This window comes from Cervus elaphus, chromosome 12 (assembly GCF_910594005.1).
Source record: "Cervus elaphus chromosome 12, mCerEla1.1, whole genome shotgun sequence".
NCBI lineage: Eukaryota > Metazoa > Chordata > Mammalia > Artiodactyla > Cervidae > Cervus > Cervus elaphus.
Genome location: NC_057826.1, coordinates 12,756,542 through 12,780,340, shown reverse-complemented (window position 1 = coordinate 12,780,340; position 23,799 = coordinate 12,756,542). Strand labels below are relative to the sequence as shown.

Genomic DNA, 23,799 nt, shown 5'->3' with positions numbered 1-23,799 from the left:
TTTTGAACGACCTGATGCTACAGAACAGGCCCTGGACTTGCTATTGGATATACTGGATTAAAATCCAGACTATGTGACTTTGGGATGATAATACCCACTCCCCACCGTGAGCTGTGGTTTTCTGTTTGAAAGTAGGAATAATAGACCCACCTTGCGGCATTAAGTGAGATAACATATTGGAGGGGCTGGAAGGCTTGTAACCAAAGTGTTTGGATTGGCAAAAAGGTGAGCTGCTCCTTTTCTTATAAAGGTACTGTTGGAATAAAAATAGAATGGCTGGTTTTCAAAGCTGTCCTCAGCTTTTATTGTTGTTCTAGCCCTGGCTGTTACCAATCTTCTTTGAATGGGCCAAGCAGACTCTCACAAGGCCTGGCCACTAGGGATACTCTGAAGCCTGGTTATGCTGCTGTTCCTTCCTCTTCCCAGCACCACTCGGCTAGTATGTATTTATTTGCTGCAGTGATTACAAACCGGTCCTTCTCTCAGGTTCTTCAGGAAGTACTCACAGGACTCAAGTTTCGTTTAGTGTCTCGTTTGACTTTGTCGTATCTACAGTGTAAGGAAGAAAGTGACGTCGCTCAGTTGTGTCTGATTCTTTGCGACCCCATGGACTGTAGCCCCGCCAGGCTCCTCTGTCCTTGGGATTCTCCAGGCAAGAGTACTGGAGTGGGTTGCTATTTCCTTCTCCAGGGGATCTTCCCAACCCAGGGATCGAACCCAGGTCTCCCACATTGCGGGCAGACACTGTACCATCTGGGCCACCATGGTAGCCCAGAATCACAATTACTACCACCTGGACATTTTCACTTCTGCAGAATGACTTCACATCCATTATTTCATTCGATGCCATTGGTGAGTTGGTGAGCATGGTAGAGCAGGGACCAAGGCCACCAGATGTCCTTTGCAAAAGAGGAAATAGACCCTCAGCATTTACAGGGCCTGTGTCTAGCTTAAAAGTGGCAATGGAGATTGAGCAAATGCAAGCCCCCGTGTTAGTTGCTCAGTCGTGCCGACCTCTTTTGAAGACCCATGGACTGCAGCCCGCCAGGCTCCTCTGTCCATGGGATTTTCCAGGCAAGGATACTGGGGTGGGTTGCCAGTTCCTTCTCCAGGGGATCTTCCTGACCCAGGGATTGAACCTGGGTCTCTTGCACTACAGGCAGATTCTTTCCCAGCTGAGCTACCAGGGAAGCTCCCAAACACAAGCCACCTGTCTACAAAGTTGGCGCATCTCCATTCTACTCTGCTTACCCTGAAACTGAGGGCAAACAATGACATGCTTCCTCCTAACCATCTCTTCCTTTCTTCTCTGCAGAGGCGTCCATCCTGAGCTACGACGGCAGCATGTACATGAAGATCATCATGCCCATGGTCATGCACACCGAGGCAGAGGACGTGTCCTTCCGCTTCATGTCCCAGCGAGCTTACGGGCTGCTGGTGGCCACCACCTCCAGGGACTCTGCCGACACCCTGCGTTTGGAGCTGGATGGGGGGCGTGTCAAGCTCATGGTTAACTTAGGTATCGTATGAAGTACCCTCTGCCACTCTGTTTGGGCTTGTCTTCCCTTTCTTTTCCGATTTTCATTGGTTTGACTGAATTCTTTGTTTGTTTCCTGAAAGTTAGCTGCTCACCTCTTGTTTAATAGACCGAGGATAAAAACCAACAGCAACAAACACCTTCTCCTTGTTTCTGCATGAGGTTTTTGATGTCAATTTCTGGTTTCTGACAGTGGTGGTATTTCTTTACTAGAAGATTCGTTTTCTAAGTTTCCTTTCTTGGTTTTTTGGAATCGTTTAGCTTTGTGTAAAACACGCTACTTTGGTCCATCTTTTGATCAATCCCATTCTCATTAAGTCCAGCTCCTTGGTCACCACTCAAAACAGTCAAAGTTAGAGAGCGGGGCCAGGGCAGGAGATGGAAGCAAAATGGGAGGGTGTTGTTGGAGGGAACAAAGCCACGTGAGTGGGATGAGAAATGCATTGTTTGAAGCTCCACAAGGACCAATCACATGGGAAATTCTAGTGGCCTTGACAACACTACTATCTCCTTATACTTTCTCCTAGTAGGGAGGACAAGTCACATTGTTTCTGTGGCCCCACTGGGGGAAAATTCTCTGAGTTTAGAGTCTGACACATTGAAGGACAGTGTGGCCCCTGATATGTATCTCGTTCTTCCGTCCTGACATTCCTACCCTCATTCAGCAGCCCTTTTTATAAAGATGATTAAGTCACATTATTACCAGTTACTCTATTCTCATATAATACATATCAGTTTTCCTTCATGTTGAAAAATTGGCTGTTTCAAATTGTAACTTTATTGAGAAAGGACCTCTTCTTCTACTGTAATTACTTATAATAATACTTTGGGAATTCCTCTTTTTATGGTCTCACATTCTATTGGGCTACTGACCCTGACTGAATTCTAATCAATATGCTGTGGAAAGTGGGGACCTCTTGGTTTTTGGAAGGAAAAAAAAGAAAAAGCAATCTCTATTTCTGTTGATTCTACTCAATAGAGAGTCAGTGCCTTGTGTTGACACAGCTGAGTTCAAACTTTCTAAGCCTATGATTGGTTTGAGGATGTTGAATATGTTTAGATACACAACTCCTTCCTAAAGATGTCAGTGGGATGGCTTGTCAGAGGCGTGGGGATGACATGGTGAACACATGTAGCAGATACAAGATGGTCCAGAATCCTAGATGGCCTGCTGGGAAGGTGGGAAATCCATACCAGTCTTATCTGCTGTCAGGTCAACTGGTTACACTTGAGAAGTGCCTATTCTACAATCCTAAAAATCTCTAGGACACAGAAGACTGTTTTGAGCAGTGGCTTGTTTAGTTGTGTCTCTTCTTTTTCTTTCCAATTTGCAGCTTTTACAATACTATGCCCTTTTTCTTTTCCAACCACATTTGATTTCTGTTGTCAGCGTGTCTCCTGGGTTTTCCTTTGTGTACGTGTGTGTTTGGTTATTTTGGGTTTTGTTTTTTTCTCTTTTGCTGGATCTTTGTGAGTGTTCTTGAGTTTCCAGTCCTCTCCACCATCAGCCATGGTAAATCAAAAGATGGTATTCAACCCTTCAAAGGCCCCAAGCCTGCGGCCCGCATAGCAAACAGCCCTGAGAACAGGGTGTACTGAGCAGCCTCCAGGGGCCGGCATTCCCCTGTCCCCTCCACCTGCCCCTCCCTGTTCCATCCTCCCCACCTGAAACCACCCAACCCAACCGGAGTGCATACCTGAAAACCAACCCCCAGTGGCCGGCTGTCAGCTTCTCTGAAAAGCAGCAGAAGAAATTAAAACCGAGAACAACCCCTCTCCAAACCAAAATGAAAACAAATATGACCTCCTGCTTAGCTCCCAGAAAAGAGGATTTAGCATCAATTTTTAACCATCTATTTTAAGGTAAGAGAGAGCCAGAGACATAAATATTCAGCCCTTTGGGGTTCTAGGGAAATGCACATTGGCTTTAAGCAGATAACTTTTTTTTTTTCCACTTTAGATGTTGTTTTGTAAGATTAAAAGGCCAACTGTGACAGGTCTCACATCTTAGAAAGAAAAATGGAAGTGGAGGGAGATAAAAGGGGATGATTCAGAAAGATGAGCAGTTTCTCTTTCTCTCCCTGTCTGTCTCTCTCTCTCTTTCACTCACACACACACACACACTCACACACACACACACACACACACACACACACACACACACACACACACACACACACACACACACACACACACACACACACACACACACACACACACACGGAGTCATAGATTCCAGATGTATTACTAGAAGCATTATTTTTCCATTTTAAACTTTCATGAAAATCTGGGCAATGTGCTTTGTTAAAAGACTCTGCTCTAGCCTCCTGGCTCCTTTCTGCACATGACCAGTGTACCTCCTTCTAGGTTGAAGCATCGTAGGCAAAACAGAGCGAGTCTACCCTGGAGAGCACTGTGCTTCTCTAGAAACAATGGTGACGTTTTCCTCTGAAGGGTATGGTTCACCACAATTACTAGTTTGAATTACATAGCTTTCTTTCAACCATAACATGGAAACTAAACTTAAATTCCTTGAAGTGTACATACACACTCCATACTCATGCTTTGTTTGAAGGTTCTGTTCCCCTCTCTGCCCAGGGTATACCCACCCCTTCATAAATGCTTTCTTTCTCCCAGTCATTGATTTGTTTACCCTTTTTTGATTATAATAGTAAACATCTCCAAACAGCGTGTACATTTATGTACAAAATTCCCATCACTAATTTTAGATGATCCCTCCCTCCATTTAAGTTATGTCTCTTTTCTAGCACAGGCGCTAATGATATTCCAATTTATTTCAAATTCTTCACACATATAAGCTCATGATATACATGTCTGTATTTTCCTGCTGTAATATATCTTCTAAATGTCAAGGAGACTAGACTTTTCCAAGGGTCTTGCTATTTGAAGATGGTCAGCTGTGGCAATAGCAGGCATGGACAGTGTCCAGCTAAACATAGCATGTTTTTTAAAGCGGTGAGGTTGACTATTGACCAGTCATATTTTGATCTCTTAGTATTAAAAGCTATAATCACAATTTTAACATTATAGTATTTTAGAATATTTAAAAAACCTTATTTTAATCCCACAGTAAGTTTGTGAGATCAGTCAGTTAAATGTTTTTATGATTGCTTGATAGACATGAAACAAAGAAAGTAGGTCACAGAGGTGGGACCACCCCTGTTTCTAAACCGCTCGATCATCCTGGGTTATCCGTTACCTCCAGAGATCAATACTGTGGGTCGATGATGTGATGGACTTAATGACTTCTGACTGCTTTCTTAATGGTCACCTTTTACACATGCGCAGAAGGCGTCTTTTGCCTTACTGCTTGGTTTGAGTGGAGCCAAAAAGTCCGTCCGCATTGGTGCAGCCTCATTCACGGCCTGTAGAATCCTCAGCAAGACGCAGGCCGCCCTTCTTCAGGGGCGGAGGCTTGTAGGCAGTGCCGTGCAGCTTGGTTAATTGCATTCAGATTCTCCAGATGTTCTCTCTCGTTGGAAGCAGGGAAAGTAGGTCACAGAGGTGGGACTACCCGTGTTTCTAAACTACTCAGGCATCACGGGTTTTCTCTTACCCAAGCAGAGAAAATACTACTGTCTACTCTATCCATCACTGAAGGCCCACAGCTCCTAGAAACATTCATCTCTTCCTTGCTCAAACCAAAGCTCATCAATATAGAAAATAACATTTCTCCTTTTAAACTAAAATGAAACAAACAAACAAAAAACCGAAACAGAATGAATAGCATACACACCCATCCCTCAAATCCATGCCAAGGCTCAGGCAGAGAGAGAACTTTAGCTGTTACTGGAGCTCTAAGGGAGATTGCCTTGCCAGGACAGTTCTTCTGATTCATTTTTCATTGAAAAGTGCATCCTCACTAGCACGACCACCCTCTCAGACCCTATGAACAGGGGACTGGGGTAGATTTTTCTTCCCAAGCGTATGCTTCAAGTAAGGTAACAGATCATTCTCCACTTCTCAACTGAACATACCCAGCTGTTTGCAGTCTTGAAAGCTCCAAGTCCTCACACTGATTTAAAGACACCATTCAGTTTGTGGGACCATGTGGATGAACCCAGAAAGACAAGCCCGACCCAGCATCTCTGCCTAGATCAGGTCCTTGACAGAGATGAGATTCTCAGCGACACAGAAACCCAAGCAGAAAGCCACTTCTTGTTTAAGGTTCTTGGGTTTGTTGCTTTAGGTTCCCTCTTTCCTTCTCTGAAGCGTGCCCACGCACCTGCTTCCCCTCTGTCTTGAATCCACGAGGGAAGGGCGTTTCTCTGGCAGCTGAGACCTCGCTTCTTCCCGCCCCCACCCTCCCCTCCCCAGTCCCCACCAGGGGCATGGCCTCCTCTGCCGGTGATCGTACCAGATGCTCCAGGGCTGTTTGCTCCCACTTTTCTGTTGCGGTTGACGACACATGACAAACCTAACCGCATGAAACCAAACCCAGATTTTTCTCAAGAGATGTTCTGGGGAACAAATTAGCTTCCTGCCCCCACCTTCCTCAGGATGCTTGGGTGTTATAAATTGCTCCTCTCTGGACTCACATAGTTTTATTCTGCCCCGTCACTGGCCACTGGTTTCTTTCACACTGACTTGCTTAAAGTGATTTACTTTGGGACGTTTAAAAGGTGGCATTATCTTTCCATAAGCCCTCCAAAACTACTGGGTTAACTTTAGCTAGAAGAAAAGCACAGATTCTAGCTGTATTTTTTTTCCCTGTAATTTTCTCTCTTTCCTTGATTATTTTCCTTTTACCTTTTAATATCTGGCTTGAAACACATTCTTATGTGAATTCTGATCATCGTTAAAAAAACAAACTTAGGTTCAGGTGGGCAGCATGCTAACAACACACCTGAGACACGTCTCTGACCATTCTGCCCAATCACCTGCCCGTTAACTCCGCGCTCAACCTTCTGGGCTGTGTGTCCATGACTCCAAACAGACACTAACAAAAGGATAGATGCTCTGACCTCTGGCCCCAAATACCTTTTCTGGTGACCAGAACTGGAAAAAAATAGCCATCTTTTTATTCCATTTCCCCCCTACTTTTTTTTAAAGGGATTTTCTCTCTCCAAGATGCAGGGTCACAGGATGGGATAGGTCGGATGTCAAAGGTGCCCAGGACCACCTCCCCATGCACTCAGCTCGCCTTCTCCTTGAATGCTGTGGGCGCTTGATTCAGTCTGAGTATTCAGGCAGGAAGACGGAGATGGGCTCCATGAAGGGCTGGTCTGGGGGCCTTTGAAACCACAGCAGAGACCCCAGTCAATTGGGCTGATGTCATACAACTCCTTGTACCCAGCACCCGACCCCGCCTCTCTAAAATCTGGGATGGGTGTTTGTGCGGTTAGCTGTTTGCAAGTGGCCATTTTATGACAGGAAATGACCAGGTGGTGTTAACCCTTTCCTTACCAGATGGCAAAGGCAAGTCTGCCTATGTGAATTTCTATCGCATTTGGGGCCTGACTTAAAGAGGGTGGAGGGAGTTTGGTTTCAGAAAAAGAGAAAGGGTTAAATACTGCCCTGAGAAACAAAATTTTAAAAAATGATACACTATGTCAGACTGGTGATATTATCTTTGGAATATTAAAGCAAAAACTGTATTTTTGCTACTTTTAAAGAGCAATTTCAAGAAAGACCAATTATAGAGGGAAACAAAATAAACCTGCATTTGGTGGGGAAATTTTTGCAGTATTTTCCAAGTTTAACAAAATTAATATTTCAAAGTCTGGGTTTGAAATACTTTAATAATAATGAACAGTATTTTTAAAGGAAAAAAAAAAAGAAGCATACTTGGTGTCTATCGTGGATATATATGTATACCAGTATATATCTCTATACATATGTGTATATATATGTGTGTGTGTGTATATATATATGTATCCGACTTTATGAAACAATATACTGTACATATACACCCACCCTTAAACTTGTGCCTACTGTATATATATATATATAAAATGGCCACATTTCTTGCGTGTGTCTGTCCCCGGAAGGGTGGACTGATTGTTTTTGGATGTCTGCAGCTGTTACCTTGAAGGATGCAATTTCATCTTTCATTTATTTTTCCCCATCTAGACTGTATCAGGATAAACTGTAACTCCAGTAAGTTTTCCCTCAAGTTTCATTTTGTTCTTTAAAAAAGAAAACTGACTTTATTTTATTTACTGTTTTATGAGCTGTTTTTCGTTTGAATTATTTTATTTTTTTGACGATGGAGTTGGGGGGAACTGGGGTTGACACGCTGAAGGGCTGGGGTGATGGTTTGGGCTGAGTGTGACCTGAGATGCGGTTTCTGGATCAAGGCAGGTCCTCTCTTCTTTCCTTGCATTGGTTCTATATGCAGAAAAGGAGGAATGGGCACCTGGCTAATGAAATAGCTTGAGAATGAATTGAAATGGTAATTTGTTGTTTTGGGAAAATAACTCTCAGGGCTGGACAAAACGTGTTAGAGCAACCACAATGCACTTCTCCAGTACTGAAAGCTTCAGAAAATGAAAGCAAGGTTCATCACCCACAAGGTGGCTGCCAACTCTGACATTTCTCTCCTGGCATTGATTGCTGTAGGGCTGAACCTTTTGTTTTGTTTTTTTGTAGGAGGGTGGGCACAATGTTGCTTTTGATAATAATGCAACATTTTTACCAAAGACTTGATTGAGATGCCTTCATTTTAACCAGACTTGAGATGTATTCTAGTTCTTCTGAATAAAGAATGGCAGATTATTATTTTTACCTTATCCTATTTAAACATTCCACCTTTTGAAGAAGGATCTTAATGAGGAACGGGCTGAATACTACTCACACGTTTCTTCCTTCGTCTGAGAAATGCACATTAACTTGAGTCATGAAGTAGGAGAATAGGAGGAGAAAGAGGAAAGATGGATGTGAAGGAAAGAATAGGACCAGATGATAAGAGGAAGAAAGTAAGAAATATACTTTTGAGTCCTACAGCATGCTATATAGGTAAGGCAATTAAGTAATAATTAAGCAACTTGGGTAATCGGTTAGGGTGATTAGCTACAAAAGGCAGTCCCAACATTTCAGTGGCTCAACAGAAAAGATTTCATTCTCATTCAGTCAAAGTCTAATGCCAGTTGAGCAGCTCTCCTGGTCAGCTCTCTTCGAAGAAATAATTCAGGCTCTAAGATTCTTTCATGACTTGGGTTCAACAATCCTGGAGTTATTTCTTTACTTCCAGTTGTACCCACAGGGAAAAGAGAGAGAGCTTGGGTGGTTCAGTTCAGTTCAGTCGCTCAGTCGTGTCTGACTCTTTGTGACCCCATGAACCATAGCACGCCAGGCCTCCCTGTCCATCACGAACTCCTGGAGTTCACCCAAACCCATGTCCATTGAGTCAGTGATGCCATCAAATCATCTCATCCTCTGTTGTCCCCTTCTCCTCCTGCCCTCAATCTTTCCCAGCATCAGGGTCTTTTCAAATGAGTCAGCTCTTCACATCAGGTGGCCTAATTATTGGAGTTAAAAATGCCATACATTCCTTCTGCTCATATTTTGTGAGATGTAGTTCCATCTTAAACTCAAAGGAAGCTGAGAAATACAGTCTCCGTGTGAAGCGGAAAGACAAATTTGATTGATGAAACATCTCAGTTCAGTCACTCAGTCATGTCCAATTCTTTGTGACCCCATGGACTGCAGCACACCAAACTTCCCTGTCTATCACCAATTCCTGGAGCTTGCTCAAACTCACGTCTATCGAGTCGGTGATGCCGACCTGACGTCACCAACTCGATGAAGTGTTAAGCACATATAATTCTCAGTATTATCTCCTCATTTTTTGCTTCTTTCCTTGCTAGTTTGTTTCTGTAGGAACAAACTCAAAAAAAGGAAGTAATCATTTACATTTCATTTACTTATCTCATCCTTTAAAAAATTTTAAAGGTGTTAACTGGTTTAACCTTCTTTCTTCAGAGATATACTATTAAGATGACCAACTAATAAAGCCCAAGTCCATTTCTTAGAGACAAATGCTCTATACAAATGAACAACAAAAAGAAATGTAAAAAAAAAAAAAATCGATATAAACAACAACTTCTTAAAGTAGAGTGCTTTCTGCTTGTCTTGGCATCGCTTTCAGTTAATTTAAGCAATGTCCTATTTTGCTGTGTTTAAACATTTCTAATTAGCCAGAAATTTCTCATGATATTTAGATCATTACAAGTCTAATTGAAACATCCATTTTCTCCAAAGACTGGCATTTTCTCTTTCTTTAAGTAGCTTTATTGAGATATAATTTCTATACCACAAAATTCATCCATTGTAAGCCTGCAATTCAGCGATTTTTTAAAACTGAATTTCTAGGGTTGTCCAAATATCACCATAGTCACATCCTTAGAACATTTCCAGCACTCCCCAAATTTCTCTTATGTCCTTTTGCAGTTAATCCTTGTGCATTCTCATAGTCTTACGCAGCTGTTAATCTGCTTTTGGCTCTAGAATTCTGTCTTTCCTGGACATTTTATATAAATTGAATCATATAGCATGTAGTCATTTGTGTTTGGACTTCTTAAAAAATACAGTGTATCTATGGAAACTTTTGTCTTTTCATTTTGCATTAGTTTCCAGAAGGAACTAAAATGAAAGCTGAGCATGAAGGTAGAAAACCTCATCCAAAGTTGAAGCTGGCATCTTCTGGCTTCAGAGACTTGTTTGCAGAGCAGAGAGCCGAGGGAGCACTTTGATCAGGATGTCAAGGCCTGCTTTTTGTGTTCTAGTCAGACTTTATCTTACATTTAATTCCATATATTCCATCTATTTAGCCATGGAGAGTCATCACAAGACAAGTTCCTGGGTTCTTTCTCCTGGGAAGATGATGATGATTCTACAGATGTCAGCAGATTTCCTAAGCCTGATAAAAAATTTTCTATTCAGAGCCACTAAAACCAGCATTGAGAGGAAATGCACACAGAGAAAGATGTGGTTCCAACTTTGATCACAGAATAGAAACAGTAAGACTGGTTTAAATCAATATTTAGATAAAGAGGCAAGACTGGACTTTGAAAATTTGATTTTGAATTCTCATGATAAATCTGTAACATACTAAGGAGGTTACTTTTGATGGAAGCATCAGAGAAATAACACATAGTGTTCGCTCCTTACACCCAGGCTGAATAGAAACACACACACACACAGAGACACAAGTTCTTCCAACTAATCTAAGATCTTTTGTACTAAGATGGGTAGATATGTACCCAGGATAATGTAGCGTTATAACGTAAATGTGATGCATTTTCTTGAAGTTAATTTTAATTGTTGATTTGGAATAAATACTTGAAAGCAAAGTGAAACGATGCAGAAGAATGAAAATAAACATGAACCTTATTTAATATGTAAATCTTCTTTTATGTTTTAAGAAAAAGGATAAGAATTCAATATAATTTTTATTGTGTATTTTATTTTATTGTGTATCTTCTCTATTCCATTCCCAGCTTTATTGGCACTTGAGTGGAAAAGTTTGAGAAGATTACACAGCTAAATGCCAAGGTAAAACAGATAAAGGGGACAAGAACTTCTCAACCCCTCTTTTTAACGCACATGATATCAGAATGCATAGTTCAACCTGTTACAGAATCTCAAGTTGTTTCTGTAATAGGTGTGTGGATCCTGTCTCTTACACAGGTTTTCATTGTAACAGTATAAGAAATAAGACTGATTTCCAGCTTAGTGTGAGGAGGAGAGGGTCTCTTCTTACCCCTGAGATCCAGCTGCCATTTCAATACCAGTCTTAAGGGGTAATGGCTCGTTTCAAAACAAAATTTTTTTTTCTCTTGAAGTGACACAGTAAATTAAACTTTAACCAGGTTTAAATATAAGTTCATAAGCTTTTCCAATATTTCTTTTTAGAATTCCTGTCTTTAAAGAAATCAGGTAAAATGCTGAATGACATTAGCAGTTTTTTTTTTTTTTTAATCTTCCTCAAAATATTGTTTGTTCAGGGCAATGGCTACCTCCAAAGGTCTGTGTGACTGTCTTTTTAACAGAGAGAGAACATGAAAAAGAAGGACCGTCTTCCAATGTGAAAAGAAAGCCACGGAACATGGTTGAGGGCAGTGGTCTCCAGACAAAAAGCCTTTTCCTTTTGGCTTTGCTGCCTGGCGCTTCTGTCAGTAACTGATCCAGCTCCCTGATGAGGGATTCCAAGCAGCAGAAACAATCAGGTTCTCTGCCTTTCTCCCTTTCTTACCTTCTCTTTTCCAGTACTTTGTCTTTCCATTACTCATTCCAAATATTTACTAGCCCTGCTTTCCCAATCCTGCAAAAATACCATACCATAAATTCTTCTCCAGCTGCTGTCACTAAACATTAATAGAGAGCGTGCCAATCAAAGTCTTTGGTTGAACTGGGGACATTTCTGGGTTTGATAGATTCATCTGACAGGGATATTTAAAACTAAGTAGTAAGGAAATTTCCAGTCTAGAATTGACTATAAAATTGCCAAAGAGCACCAGAGTTGGCAGTCATCACGGTGGATTGAACTCCAGGGTGCCCTAGAGCACAGCTGAAGAAAACAGGGCTGCTTTCTGGGAATTTCTGGAGGAAGTCACCATCCTTATGGTCCCCGTTCCATGAGGCTGGCTGTACCTAAGAGGCACATGGTTCTGAAAACAGGTATGAGCTTCTTATTGATTTTGTGGGTGTTTGCTTGGATGAAAGTCTGTAAAAAATGGTTCATGGCCTTTAACCTCGACTGATTGGGACTCTGGCCTCCAGTTTCCTAACGCCTCCTTCATCCCATCCCTTGTAAGTCCTGTATTGTCTGAATGAATGCAGAGGCTTCATATGGATTAAATATGAGTGTAGCATGAATGAATATGTGTGTTCTGCTAAGTCACTTCAGTCATGTCCGATTCTTTGCAACGCTATGGACAGTAGCCCACCAGGCTCCTCTGTCCATGGGATTCTCCGGACAAGGATTTTGGAATGGGTTTCCATGCCCTCCTGCAGGGGACCTTCCCAACCCAGGGACTGAATCCACATGTCTTACATCTCCTGCCTTGGCAGGCAGGTTCTTTACCACTAGCGTCACTTGGAAAGTCCAGCATGAAAGAATATAGTGAACACAGATTAATGAATACCAATTCCCCCCTCCTTTTTTTTTTTCAATCTTTCTCTCTCAAAGGCTAATTCCTCTGTGATCACTTACCCATTCTTTCTGAAAAGGGGGGTATATATCACATAAAAATTGTGAATTCCTTGCATATGCCTGATTATTTAGGTATATGTAGACCTCCCCCTAGTTGCTTTCAAATTGAAAACTTACTGATTTATCTGTTACAAGGTTAATTTTCTCTTCTTCGACATAGAGAAGAAAGAAACAATGTCATGCAAAAATATACTGACCTGAAATCACTGAAGCATCATGTGTAGTCATTTGTATCTTCTATAATCTTGTCTACTTCCCACGGACTGAGCCTGTTGTCTTTGAATCACAGAGACACACAATAATATAAGATCTGAAAGAAAATAGCATCACAAGGATATGGTGTCTCCAAATCATATCTCTGAAAACTACTAGTATTTATCAATACTAAATATTCCTTCTCTTGCACCTGCTCACCTATCACCTGTTTTTTGTTTTCCACCTTTGCTTCTCAGCCTTGAGTTTCCAAGCAGACTCAATGCCAGTATTTTGGCAAAGTCAACAAGGTGTGGGTAGTTTTGCTTCATTTAGGCATGGCTTGGTGAGCTGCAGTTTATTACACTTGACTTCTGGTTTTCTTCTCTTTTTCTCTGTCTTCCCTGGCTAGGTACCAGAATAAATGGCATCATCTTTAGGCCTGGTTTATCTAGAAATCCCAGAGCTGACTTGCTTAGCTCATCCCTTTAACTCAGAAATACTTACCTCACCCCAGCCAGGAAGGCTAACCTCTTCACTCTTAAAAGTTTTCTCAGAGGGAAATTGTGGAGTCTTTTTGGTATCCATTCTAAGGTTTGGATCACCTTTGCTGTGAGCCTGACCATACTGCTTTTCTCAGTAGAGTTTTAATGGAGATGGAAAAATCACAAAGCAGAATTTTATATACAGTAATGTGTTATTATCTATCAAACTATCGACATCACATCTGAGACTTTCTATTTCTATAATAAATGGTTATGCTGTACTTTAACATTCATCAAAACCTGAGTTTTAAAAGATAACACATAATTTTGTTTCCCTTTGAAAGGTTTTGTGTTTCTTGTGACATATAAAACACCTCGTATGCAAGTTTATTAACAGTATCAATAGTAGGCAGATTTGAGTATGTTCATAGGCTGCTTCCTAAATATTTAATAGCAAACTCTTAATAAATATTCAGAGTGCATTTATTTTACAATAGTTTAAAAGTTGTACAGGGAACAAAAGGCAGTGTTGCAAAAATTCTCCCTCATATCCCTAATTCTAGTCCCCCAGTTTTTAGGTGCAAGCTAAATTATCAGTGCTTTAACATTTTTTCAGAGGCAATCTATATGACTATAAAATGTTACTATCGTGTTCTCCATAGTAATTACCATAGTTATTACCACATTCTCCCCTCCTCTTTGTCTTCCTTCTCCTTAGCACAATGGTAACATGTTTTTCTGAATCTTGCCTTTTTTAACCAGAAAATGTCTTAGGGACTATTCCCTACAGGAATGTAAAGATCTACTTTATTCTTTTCAGTAGTCACATAATGTCACCTTTTGTGGAGGTATTATATTTGATTAAATCAGTACCTTACTGATAAATGTTCAGATTTTTCTCAACTTTTTACCACTACTAAAAGTGAGAAAATGTATGCTCGTGTTCACTAGTCTTTGACTGTATATACAGCAACATCTATTAGTTAAATCCTTAAAGGTAAATTTGCTAGGTCAACAGGTAAGTACTTAACAAAGATATTGATAGATATTGCCAAATTGCATTCCCAAGAGGTTGTCCAGATTTATATCACCCTTGCCAAATACTCCATATTATCAAAATTTTATTCATTTTCTCCAACTATCTTTTTACAGTGTTGCTGTCACATATTCAAGCAATGACCCATTGCCCCTCACAGATCTTTACCTTCCATTCTTTTACTTCTTCAGATACATGCAAGGACAAATGGCATTCAAAGTCTTGATGACCATTTATACCAGAAATATTTTAATGGAAATCTGCTGTAGCAGCATTTGATAATATACTAATCTTTTTTTTTTCTTAGTAAACAGGGATGTTGTAGAAAAGTGGTAGTATATTACAGTTGTTTTGTGTTATTTTCTTCCTGTATTCCTGTTTGTCTATGTTGGAATTCCAGCAAAGAGAGGCATTTAAGTACCATTACAAAGAGCAAGAAGGACTCTGGAGCCGAATAGCCTGGGCTCAGCCTTTTCTTTCTATACCACTAATGAACTATGTGCCTGTGGACACTTTACTTTAACCCTCAGCTGTAAAATGAGCATGATTCTTGTACCTAGGTCTTTGAGTAAGAGCAGAAGCTAAACTGTGGTGTTGATGAGGATGACTAATCCTATCAGTGTATACTCCTATAATAAAAAGGTGATCTTTTTTGTTGAAGATATTCTACTTTATTCAAGCCATCTCCTACTTTATTTTTCGTCCTATTACATTTTCTTATGGGTATGTAATTGCCTTACAATCTTGTGTTAGTTTCTGCTGTGTGATAGAAAAGATGATCTGTTGAGAACTGTTTTTGTTCAAGAATAGATACCTATGTGTTCTTTTATATACATATATATAATTTTATTCATTTATTTGTGTCTATGCTGGTTGTTGCTGGGCAGGCTTCTCTCTAGCTGCGGAGGCCAGGCATTGCTCTTGATTGTGGTGCCTGGGCTTCTCATTGCGGTGGCTTCTCTCTGTGGAGCACAGGCTTCAGGGCACGCAGGCTTCAGTATTCGCGGCGTGTGGCCTCAATAGTTGCTGTTCCCAGGCTCTAGAGCTCAGGCTCAATAGTTGAGGTGCACAGGCTTAGTTGTTCCGCAGCGTGTGGGATCTTCCCAGTCCAGGGCGGATGGAACTTATGTCTGCTGCATTGGCCGGTGGACTATTTACCACTGAGCTACCAGGGAATCCCCGAATGTTTTCTTGAAACCATTCTTGGCGGCTTAATAGATGCCTGTGAAATGCATGTCTTACTTCCTTTAGTCTGTTACTCAGGGAAATAATAAACTCAAGTTCATCAGAGTTGGATTGGATTCTGCATCAGTAACATTACTAATACTGTTGATGAGACTATCATACTGGGTTCCTCACCCCCACAGTGCATGATGATAAAGAAATACTTGATGTTAATCCAGAACTAATGAAAATATTTTGGCTTCATGAGTTCTTCTGTGTTGTTTTGGGGTTTATGATGCTATTTTAATAAAAGCTTAATAGTGTTCTACAGTGAAAATATTATCTTTTTAAGTGCACAGATATGATTCAATGATATCATTTGTGACTTTAATATCTTCTAATATCAATTTGTATAATCTAAACAGGAACTAAAATAAAATAGAGTCAGAGAAGTAAGAGTTTTTGTAGCAAGGATCCAGACTTCTGGCTAAGAACATGACTGTCTGCTGGGCTTCCCTGGCACATTTTCCTGTATCATGGCTTTAAAAGTCATCAGATTCATTCAGACTATTAAGAGAAAGGAGGGCCAGTTCACAAAAAGGAGAAGAGAGTCATCTTCTTCTTCGGAGATCTTGTATTTTGGTTTCAACCAGTTTGTTGAAGCATGACATACGTCCTATTTTTGTTTTGTTAAGAGATTCACCTGTGGACCTTTGGATAATTGAAATTACACATATGCCATACAAAGGCTGATGGTTCACGTCTTACCGGATCCGTGCATGATGCCTTGAGAAGTGGAAACTTAACGACCATTTAGCAGTTAGCATTACAGTGCCATCCATCCCAGCTTCCTTTGAGAACAGGTTCAGGGAGACAGACAGAGAAGAAGCTTCTTCTCTTTTAGCTCAGTCTCCTTCTCTGTGATTTCAGACTGATCCTTGCACTCTAGTATCAAATCTATCACCTTTTGGTTTGTTTCTCTTACCTACAGTGAGTTCCTGGTGTGGAAAAGTCCACTTAAAAAAGTATTTTAACCTTTGTAATTCATCTGGCTTTTAAAAAGATAAAGAGATTGGGATCAAGCACCCAATTAAAGAGTAGACAGAAGTGAAATTGAGGCATTTAATTATAGATAAGTGTTTCCCAAGAAGAGTGTGTTTTGTCTCATCAAAGAAAGGAGCAGAGGAAATAGCCAAGGAGTTGGAAAAGCAAAGGAGTTAAAAACACATGACCTCACAAAGTATATAGGTATAAGCAAAGTTGACAGTTATTGAATTCTAGGAAAGGTTCATAAATAGAGGGGTAAGGGGCTTCCCTGGGGGCCCAGTGGCTCCTTGTTCCCAACACGGAGGGTGGGGGGGCGGTGCTGAATTCAATCCCTGGTCTGAGAACTAGATCCCCCGTGCTGCAACTAAGGCCCAGCATAGCCAGATAAATACATAAACATTTTAAAAATAGTAAAAACAATATAGGGGTAAAACCTCTATCGTAACATTCTAAAAATAAACAAACAAGATACCAGTTTAAGAATGATCTGTTCTGAACTGTCAGGCAAGAGCAGCCATATATAAACTCCTAGAACTGTTTCCCAATCACAGTTCAAGCCACTAAACTGTATTAAATTAGTGTACATAGTTTAGAGATATATACATGTTCTGTTCTAAATCTCTTCAGTCATGTCCGACTCTGCGTTCCTATGGACCGTAGCCTGCCAGGCTCCTCTGTCCATGGGACTCTCCAGGCAAGAATACTGGAGTGGGTGGCCATGCCCTCCTCCAGGGGATCTTCCTAACCCAGGGATTGAACCCGAGTCTATTATATCTTCTGCTTTGGCAGGTGGGTTCTGGGGGGCCTGGAGATACATACATACATGTAGTGATACCTTATGTTAGCACAACCTAAAATTTTTATGCTGATATCTGGCCACTGTCGGATTTGCATGACCTAAAACTACCTTGGATATAGTGTATATTCAAACAATACTAAGTCATTGAGGTAATAAATTGTACCTACTCCTTTCCCTTAATTTATTATTTATACAAATACTCTTAGGAATTGATACAGAGATACAGGCCCTAAAAACAAATTACAGATTTTTGTTTTGTCGTCATTCTAAAGGGAAGAAAGTTAACTGAAAAGTGAATCTGTTCTTTTTTCCCTAATAATCTGAAAGAACAAATATTTATCTGTAAAGCAAGGAATTACAGGCAAAATGAAGGTCATGAATTCTATTTGGCTAGGTTGTGGTTGGAGTCAGAATTTCATGAAGGGAGATGAATGTGTATCAGTAAATATTACATGTTGTCACTTTTTATTCATTTATTCAATGAACATTTATTGCAAGTTAGCTGGGTCCAGGTGTTGATGTCAGTTTCAGGGATTTATACTATGGATTTCCAAGGGACATACAGTAGTGATCCTCATAGCCTAGGCACATCCCCACTTTCCTCCCATTTTCTGATTCTCTTAGATCCATGGAAACTCAGACATATGTATCTTTAAAATTCAGATCAACTTCTCATAGATTTCATCAGCAGTGGTTCATTGAAGTATTCTGTTCAACATACTGGTTCTTTTTTTCACGCTGTATATATATATTTCACTTAGTAGTGAAATAGTTATAATAATCTATGTCTTCCTGAATGATAATGTAATAGAAGAATGTTAAAAGGCATATGTCCTAAAGAGAGACAAAAGTTAATAGAGATCATACCCACTGAAGCAAAGCCTTCTAATGGTTATGAGTTCAGGGTCCTCCAAAGGGGCCTATTGGGTGCGTGAATCACTCAGCCGTGTCCGTCTCCTTTGCAACCCCATGGACTGTGGCCGCCAGGCTCCTTCTGTCCTTGGGGTTTCCCAGGCAGGACTACTGGGGTAGGTTGCCATTTCCTCCCCTAGGAGATCTTCCTGACTGAGGGATTACACCTGCATCTCCTGCTTTGGCAGGCAGGCTTTTTACCACTGCACCACCTGGGAAGCCCGGTTAAAATATCAACATATCACAAATGGGGAAGCCAAGGCTTGTGGAAAGTGCATGCATTGCCCAAGGCCGCAGGGTGATTAGTGGCAGCCGTGAGTCTTCAAAAAATTTGATTATCTGATTCTTAATCAAATGAGCACTGTTCATCACCCACATTCTAGCCTTTTAATGATGACACGGGAGAAGAAGGGGATGACATAGGATGAGATGGTTGGATGGCATCACCAACTTGATGGACATGAGTTTGACAAGCTCCAGGAGTTGGTGATGGACAGGGAGGCCTGGCGTGCTGCAGTCCATGGAGTCGCAAAGAGTCAGATACGACTGAGCAACTGAACTGAATGACGACACAAACATTATTTTCTTCGGAATTAAAAAGTTGGAGGCACTGAAAAGGTACCACTTTAGGAAGGATATTATGGCCTAAACTCTAGCTTGTGGGGTGTAACAGCATTATGAGTAGACTGAAAGTCTAGGAGATGACGGAAATGAAGTCAGTGACACCCACAGGTGTGGGCAGGATGAAATCTAAAGCAATAAGCATAGGGGGCTATGCCTCTGTCCTTGAGAAAATAAAAAGAAAATTAGAAATGCTCAAGATGGAGAGAGGAAAGCCTATTTCCTTTGAATAGTTTTCCTGACAGTCCATCAGGAAGGTCTTTTCCTTCCTTCCCTTCTCAGAACCCAAGGAGAAGGAACTATCCCGCTGACCAAAAGGAGGATGTCCCCATGAGCGGGATGGTGAGAGCAGCAGAGAGAAGGCAGAGTGGGAGCAGAGCGGTGGATGATGATGACAAAGGTGTGCAAGACAGACAAAGCCCGAGAGAAAGGACACACAAGTCTTTGCAGTGGCGTAGTGTGAGAGGAGTGTGTTTTATTGCCGTAGAAAACTTCTGTATCTTTCCAACCTCACAAAGAAAAAGAGAGCACAGTGGAAGAGGGATAAAGATAATAGGGTGAGGCCATTGGACTAGGGGATGCCTAGAGAAGGCTTGCCATCTCTTTGTGAGAAGAAATTGATGGTTGAAATTAACCAGTGAACCAGTGAAGTCGCTCAGTCGTGTCCGACTCTCTATAATCCCGTGGACTGTAGCCCACCAGGCTCCTCCATCCGTGGAATTTCCCAGGCAAGAGTACTGGAGTGGGTTGCCATTTCCTTCTCCAGGGGATCTTCCTGACTCTTTGCAACCCCATGGACCACACAGTCCATGGAATTCTCCAGGCCACAATACTGGAGTGAGTAGCCTTTCCCTTCTCCAGGGGATCTTCCCAACCCAGGGAATGAACCCAGGTCTCGCACATTGCAGGCAGATTCTTTACCAGCTGAGTCACCAGGAAAGCCCAGTTGACATTAACGTCACCCTGTATAGCTGTCAGCAGTTGGAATATTTACCTGATTCACTGATGGTGATTTAAAAGCAAGCTCCCTTTTTGATAAAGTATCCAATTAAAAAAAAAACAAAACTTGCTAATTGTTAGAAAAGCTAGTTGTTTTGCTACCCTAGTGACTAGGTAAATTCCCAGATATTTATGATTGATTTTTCCACACACCTACATGCCTGGTAGAATGAGACTCTCATGACTGACATGAAAATTGAACTCTTAAGTGAAGACATAGCTCCATTATTTACCCTCCACAAACCTTCCCTGAACCCTATTCCTCCTTTTTTACAACAAATAATGGTTGCTTCTAAGTCTGTATACAAGAGAATTTGCAGTACAAAGTTAAAAATCTTTTGCTATTGTTATATAATGTGATTGACTTCACAGATGGTTACTAGTTACAGTAAAAATTATAGCCAAGATTGAGTGTTTTCTGCATGCCAGGCACCAAGATGAGCAGTTTGTTTGCATGATCTTGTTTAATGTTCACCACAGTCTTATGAGGTGTTATTATCCTCATTTTAGAAATGAGACTTAATCGTATGAAATGCTTTGCCCGGTCTCACATTCAGTATATGCTGTGCTTAGTCGCTCAGTCGTGTCCGACTCTTTGCGAGCCTGTGGGCATTAGCCCACCAGGCTCCTCTGTCCATGGAATTCTCCAGGGAAGAATACTGGAGTGGGTTGCCATTCCCTTCTCCAGGGGATCTTCCCAACCCAGGGGTCGAACCCAGGTCTCCTGCATTGCAGGCAAATTCTTTACCCTCTGAGCCACCAGGGAAGCCCCACTCAGCATATCTGACTGTACTGTGCTCCTCACCACAGCACATATTGCTTCTCCTGCACAGAAGCTCGAATGAATTTAGTCTCTCTCTCCAGGACAAGAGCTGATGGTTCTCATGAAAGATGCTGCCTCTAGTCACTAGTAAGTCCTATTTCGTTAGCTTGTCTTTCTGTCACCTTGACCTTTCCAGAGTTAGTCTTCCTCAGTTCAGCTTTATAGGCATATTCGAACCCCCTTCTTGCTTAATTCTATGACTGAAATGTATTTGGCTTTTAGGGATGCCTAGAGGATGAATTAGGAATTATCACAGACAATGGGATGACTAAGGAGAAGGTAGTGTTGGAATGCCATAACTGCTAATTGCTGAGCCATCCTCCATGCTTAGTTTCACATCATTGGGTTTATAATTAATTCAATAAATGCACATTAATGCCAACAATACATCTATCACTGTTCTAGACAATAAAGATACAATGACGGTGCTATCTTAAGAAGTACAGTGTTAGTTGGTATTCCCCGTCTTTTGTCTCTTTCCGTTAGACGCTAGTGCTGTAATCTCAGCAAACAGATCATGCATTCCTGAATTCCCCAAGCTCTCTTAGACTTCTGTTTCTGCATCTGTGCTTTACCTTATGCACTGGGTACCATTTCTCTCTGCATCTCCATCACCCTCTGCTTCTCATCCTTCATGACAGCTCAGGGGTCACCACTCGTGTGACGCCTTCCCTTCCCTAGGCGTGGCTGGGTTTCTTCATCTCTGAGAGCACCCTGAATGCATGTCTTTCAGAAGTCTCATCACAGTTGTGTTGCTTTATTTGCTTACATGTGCATCTCTCAAACCAATCTCTGGATTCCTCACAGTTTAGGAAAATGTCCTGTTCGTCATTGTATCTTTACTGTCTAGCACAGTGCTAGACATACGGTTGGCGTTAATGCACATTTATTGAATTCATAATTATAAACCTAATGACTTGAAACTTGGGATGACAAGAGAAATCTCCACAGATGAATACATATTTCTTCATAAGAGGAAAGTTGTCCCATAATTACAAAGAGGGAAATAGCAGCAGATCCCATTAGATTATCAAGGGCTACCATGATATAGGGTCTTTGTCCAAGTCCTAAAGAGAAATCCTTAGTAATATTACTGTGTTAGAAGGCTAACATTTAACGTGAGGAAATGTGATTTCAAAGTGATCTGACTCTTCTTTTGCCTACACGATTGTTCAAAGAAGCGTCAAAAGCACAAATTACTTTTGGGCAGTATTGTTTTGTACATGTCAAACTGAGTAGATTCTATGTCTTTCTCACTCTGGATAGAAATATATTTCCCATATGATTTTTATTGGCCTCTTTAAACTTCAGACTGATCCTGAAGAGAATGAGGAAGATTACTCACAACAGGTAAACAGAACAAGCAGCAACAGCATGAGTGGCCGCGTTTCCAGGTGGAGAGAAAGGGATTTTCAGGTTTGGTTACACCTGCTCTGCTTCTCATTAGCCCTTTCCCTGAGGCAGTTTCTTCAAGCCATCATTATGAGTAGTAATAAATATAGCATCATTTGATGAAGAAGAAAATAACTGAATGCAAGCCTTGCTCCCAGCCACGTGATTTCCATCCCAGCATCTAAACAGGCACCGAAACCCACAGTCACTGCTATGGCCCTCACGTCTCACAGCCTGGATTGCTCGTTGATCATTTGAACTTACAACAATAGAACATCAGGAACCCCAGGCCTCCTGGGTAATTGCCTAACCTTTGAGATTTTTCAAAGGAAATTGCTCCTTTTGTAAAATATTTCACAGGAGGACAGGAATCAGTGTTTGAAGAAGCTGTGTGCTCAGGATAGCTTTAATGGAGCAGCTGGTGTAGATTCTTGTGTGAAATGAATTCAGGGCTTTTTGTCTCACTCCCAGTAAGGTAGAGGATCCTCCTCTACCAAATTCACAGGGATCGAGGGGTCAGTTTAATGCCAAAGAGGTTAAGCTGGCCCTGATAAAGTTGAGTGCTACAGGTGCCATGCGTTTGTGTTTGCCCATGAAGAAATATATACAGAAGCAGCAAAAACAACACAAGTGGGCCAGTATTTAATGGGCATTTATTTTGGGCCAAGTAATATTTTCAGTTGTTACATACATTATATCCTGTAATCCCACCATAATTATATGCAGTTGGCAGGACCATCTATATAATTTGTGGAACCTAGTGCAGAATGAAAATGCGAACCCCCTCTTCAAAAAGCAAGAAAGAAGCTTTCCTTTTTCTTTCACAGTCTCTTTCTCTCCACCTGGCATGGTGTTTTTCTTTCTCCTTTTTTAATTTGCCATCTGATGTGCTCCCTCAAGCATGAGGATACCTACAGGGCAAGTGCAGACCCTCACAGGCACCCAAGACTCCTCCCCATGGCTCTGCAAGGTGTTGGGCAGAAAATAGTAAGAGCTGCTTGCTAGGTGGAGGCAGAATAGGGGGGTGTGAGGTGCGCCATCAGGGCTGAAGACCGTGCATGAACAAAGGCTCCCTTTTAATGTCACTTATCAAACATAAATTCAAAGATAACATTGTTAGGAATTTTAAGACAGCAGCTGAAAAGCACTGAGCCCCAAATGCATAGGGCTCTGTGTGACTGTACCGGTTGCCTGTTTGTTAAGCTGGCCCTGGAAATAGATAAAATTATTATTGGAATTTTACAGCTGAGGAAACTTCAATTAATCAGAAAGAAGCTTTGTTTTCTTGGCATAACTGTCCACCATATAATTACTAAAACACGGTATACCTATTATAGACAACTTGGCTTGTTCTAAATTTTGGCAGACTTTTAACACCACATCTTGTAAATCCTAATTGCTCCTGGCTGGCTTTGCTCATGGCCAAAGACAAATTATGAATCATATTAACTATCCTTCCTAGAGACGTTTGCACAATGGCATACAACAGTCCATCACTTTTTTCCTGGCTAATGGAACCATGCTTTATTTTTCAGTGTCAGCGTTTAAAGACTAGAGTCTTCAGTAGTAATTGTGTTAGTAAAAATCAGTTCTTCCTGACTGGCCTTGATTGGTGG

The 23,799-nt window shown here is 41.2% G+C and overlaps 1 protein-coding gene across 12 annotated transcripts in view; it reads left to right on the top strand.

Moving 5' to 3' along the window:
* The window catches only part of NRXN3 (neurexin 3), a 1,774,776-nt gene that overhangs the window by 690,500 nt on the left and 1,060,477 nt on the right, over window positions 1-23,799 (top strand). For 8 of the 12 annotated variants that reach the window (XM_043920650.1, XM_043920644.1, XM_043920651.1 and 5 more), the window contains 2 exons: window positions 1,316-1,519; window positions 7,631-7,657. In XM_043920650.1, the coding sequence (XP_043776585.1) occupies window positions 1,316-1,519; window positions 7,631-7,657 (231 nt within the window). The remainder of the gene's footprint in view (window positions 1-1,315; window positions 1,520-7,630; window positions 7,658-23,799) is intronic. The other 4 variants (XM_043920656.1, XM_043920646.1, XM_043920645.1 and 1 more) reach the window with 1 other exon arrangement.